We start from the raw sequence: 3,933 nt of genomic DNA on the forward strand, positions 1-3,933 counted from the left end.
ATTCGAACCCGCCACCTTAGGTGTATGTGGCTGGCGCCTTAGCCACTTGAGCCACAGGCGCCGAGCCTGAAACTTTTTTTAATTCTAGCTTTACAAATTTGATTTCTAACTTAAAGACTTCAGATAATTAAAAAACATTTTTTTTCCCACAAAAGAATTTGGAATCTTATTGCTGAAAATGCTCTCCTTTTTTTGTGACAACTATATTTTCCCATTCATGGAATGGAGAGTTACAATGAAATTCTCATATGAGGACTAGAAACAAAGTTAGAGACAGACAAATTTAAGTTTTGTTTTGTTTTTTTTGAGACAGAGCCTTAAGCTGTCCCCTTGGATAGAGTGCTGTGGCATCACAGCTCACAGCAACCTCCAACTCCTGGGCTCAAGCGATTCTCCTGCCTCCGCCTCCCAAGTAGCTGGGACCACAGGCACCCACTACAACACCTGGCTATTTTTTGGTTGCAGCCATCATTGTTCTTTGGCGGGCCCTGGCTGGATTCGAACCCGCCACCTAAAGTGTATGTGGCTGGTGCCTTAGCCACTTGAGCCACAGGTGCCGAGCCAACAAATTTAAGTTTTAAAAGTATTTCCAAGTTTGAAGTCTTATTTTGGCAATAGGTTAAAGTGGGAAATTAGGGAAATGGTTAAGTAAATTGTTAAGATATTTAACATCATACAATATGACACAATCATTTCATTTTTAAAAAATGAAATAAGAAAATTTAAGTTAAACATATTAAGAATAAAAATCACAGTTTGAGTATGACTTTATGTAATAAAAAATGCATTGAAGAAAATATGTAGCTGTGAAAGCTTTGGGGTGAGTATGGATGATTTTTCCCCATTCCCGGCATACTTCTTTATTTCTCAGATTCTCTATGGTGAGCATGTATTCCTTAGCTTGTCAGGAGCCGTTCGTCCTCATTATCCACAGCCAGCATCTTTTATCTAATTCTGTTTCTTACATATTACAAGGGGTTGAAGTATATTTGAGGAAGCCCTCGGTTTGGTAAACATTAGCTTCTTTGTTTTTATGGCTGAGTTTATGTACTTTTGTCTTTCAACTTTTTAAAAGTGATCATGGAAAGTGGGTTAGGGTGTTAGAGAGTTTTCCAGTTTTTTAAAATTACTCTTACATACTTAAATTAAACACCTCGCCCGCTGGTCATGGTACTAAATATGGTATTAACCACGATAAACACGGTTCTACCACTGGATTAGTAAAATGTGTATGGTCTCTTTTTGGCCTCAGAGTTACTAATTCCTTTAAAAATAAATGCTTTGTGTTTTAGAATACAAAGTAAGTTTCTATCACATAAGTCATACTTTTGATTATGTTTATAAGAGAAAAGAGAGAGAGAGACTAGGGAGAACTCATTTTGTTTAATAATCCCTTTAAAATTTATATTGCTTACTGAAAGATGACTTTATATTTTCCTAATGTTGTGTAAAAATTTTCATTAGAAATATTTTTGAGGCTGGTTGCCTATAGATCAACCGGCTAAGGCACCAGCCACGTACACCTAAGGTGGCAAGTTTGAATCCCCAGCCCGGACCTGCCAAAACAACAATGACGGCTGCAACCAAAAAAAAAAAATAGCCGGGCGTTGTGGCTGGCACCTGTGGTCCCAGCTACTTGGGAGGCGGAGGCAGGAGACTCGCTTGAGCCCAGGAGTTGGAGGTTGCTGTGAGCTGTAATGCCACAGCACTCTACCCAGGGGGACAGCTTGAGACTCTGTCTCAAAAAAAAAAAAAAAAAAAAAAGAAATATTTTTGAAATAACATTCTGTCTTAAGTAGCAACAAAAAGAAGCAAACACTGCATTGTCCTTATTAATATACAGACTCTTTCCTTAAATGAGAGCCATGAATATTTACTACTTTGGGACTGGGTCAGAGCTTTGAGAACTGAGCTTGAATCATAAAACTCTTGTGGAAAGACCTTGAGAGGGCAAAAGGACATGCAGGACCCCCAGGGGTGTAGGTAGTCAGTGCTCTGTTAGGGGAGGATGATCTAAAGTGGTCACCCACGGCAGTCTAGTTAGGGGGTTTCTTTTGTTGCGGTCCCTTGTGGTCAACTTACAGAGATTCTACTATAATTCATATTTCCATGAATGCATATCATTATTTCTAGAATGACACAAGTTTGGCAACATCTTTTATACTTTCTTGGTATACTTTTTTGGTCTGGTGTTCCGGATATTGAACCCACTTTAAGCAAATGGAGAGAAAACCTTGTTCCTAAAGAGAAACTAGGAAGCCAGGAGAGTGAGAATCATGTTTGTTCTTTAAGCCTTTCTTTCCCTCCTGCCTCATGCTGTCAGGCTGAGTCATCTGTTTGCCTCTGCACCAGGTTGAAATAGATTTGACCTCTGTTTCTAAATGTGTTGCTTATAGCCTTTTGTCTGACTTTCTTGGATTTTCTAAATAGAGCAGATGACAGTGCTAATAAGAGTTTGAAGCAACATTTTGCCAGGTAATTCTAACATGGGGAGAATTCGTTGCACAGCAAAGGTGTATTGGCAACATAAGACCATAGGCGAGGTAGAATAGTGTTAATCAATAACGTAAGTGCTTTATTTGCTCCTATTTTGATTTAATTTGTGATCATATCCATTTTTCTGTCTTACAATTTAGACTCAGGTTGATGGACAACTTTTCTTAATTAAGCACCTTTTGATTCTTCGAGAACAAATTGCTCCATTTCACACTGAATTCACCATTAAGGAAATTTCCCTGGACCTCAAGAAAACTAGAGGTACTTTGTTGTCCTGGCTGGCACAGTTGGCTGTGTCTTACCTGTCTAGATGTGTCAGCACAGGGTTTAGGTTTATTTTATGTTCATCTGCAATTGTTTTGCATGCTTTGCTTGCTAAATGTATTACTTGTTTATACGAAGCTCAGCTGTCAACATCCTAATTATTTCTAACTTGCTGTATTTTCTTTATGAAGTGAGGTATATTTATAAAATTGCATTACCTCTCTTAGACTCTGCCATATACTACTATATCCGGTTAAAAAATGAAAAATCAGTATAATAACTACTTCCTAAGTAAGTAGTAAATGTCAGCCAATTCAGATCATTTAAAATACTGAGTTGAGTTTATCAGTTTATGAAAATTCAGGAGGCCAGCTGGATAAAATAGGAGCAGTACTTGTCCAGGAATCTGAAAGAGTGGGATCTTGTTCCTGTCTCAGGCTACTTCCTGGCTACTGTGTGATCTTGGATGGGTGTTTTAGCTTTCCTACCCCACCTTCTACCTAGGTAAAAATGAGCATAATCAACTTGTCATGATACTTTCACTAGGTTATCAAGATCATTAAAAATGAAAGTGAACAAAAAAGTGTGTGAAAGTGCTTTGCAAGTTTCAGGGCCTTAAATTTAGAAGAATGGTATAATTGTTAAATCAGTTGGTTTATAAGTAATCAGATAGATAAGGTTCTTGGGTTGGTGTAGACATCGAATCATGATTCATCCATCCTGATAATTTGTCTCTGGTTGAATTCATAAGAGATAATTTCTAAAAGATCAAAGTAGTTACTTTGTAACGTGTTGATCTTAAGAAAATATACCATGAACATCCCTCATTTCTCTTACTTTCAAATTTATGTAAACCATTTCCAAGAGATTTCCAGTCTGATTCCTAAGTCACTGTTTTATGTAATCAATTAACTTGTCTCTAATGTATTTGGGCAACTGAGAAAATAATCACTCATATTATTTTCACGTTCTGTGGTTCAGAGGAACTCCAATGTAGGATTTTCAAGGGTAGCAGGGTTTTAATTTTCTAATTACTGTGCTTAGTCAATAGTAGACTTAATTTTTCATAATTCACCTGAGATTCAACAGAGTTTCATCGTGAGTTATATGAAAACATTTTGCTTTTTATCTTTCCTCTTTTCTTTCTTTTTTTTTTTTTTTTTTTGAGACAGA

General features: G+C 37.1%; 1 protein-coding gene across 4 annotated transcripts in view; it reads left to right on the forward strand.

The window, feature by feature from the left end:
- Positions 1–3,933, forward strand: part of COG3 (component of oligomeric golgi complex 3) — a 70,510-nt gene that overhangs the window by 46,373 nt on the left and 20,204 nt on the right. For all 4 annotated transcript variants that reach the window (XM_003790358.3, XM_023513588.1, XM_023513589.1 and 1 more), the window contains one exon: positions 2,637–2,757. In XM_003790358.3, coding sequence (XP_003790406.1) covers positions 2,637–2,757 — 121 coding nt within the window. The remainder of the gene's footprint in view (positions 1–2,636; positions 2,758–3,933) is intronic.

This window comes from Otolemur garnettii, unplaced genomic scaffold (assembly GCF_000181295.1).
Source record: "Otolemur garnettii isolate 467f Iridium unplaced genomic scaffold, OtoGar3 scaffold00043, whole genome shotgun sequence".
Taxonomy (NCBI): Eukaryota; Metazoa; Chordata; class Mammalia; order Primates; family Galagidae; genus Otolemur; species Otolemur garnettii.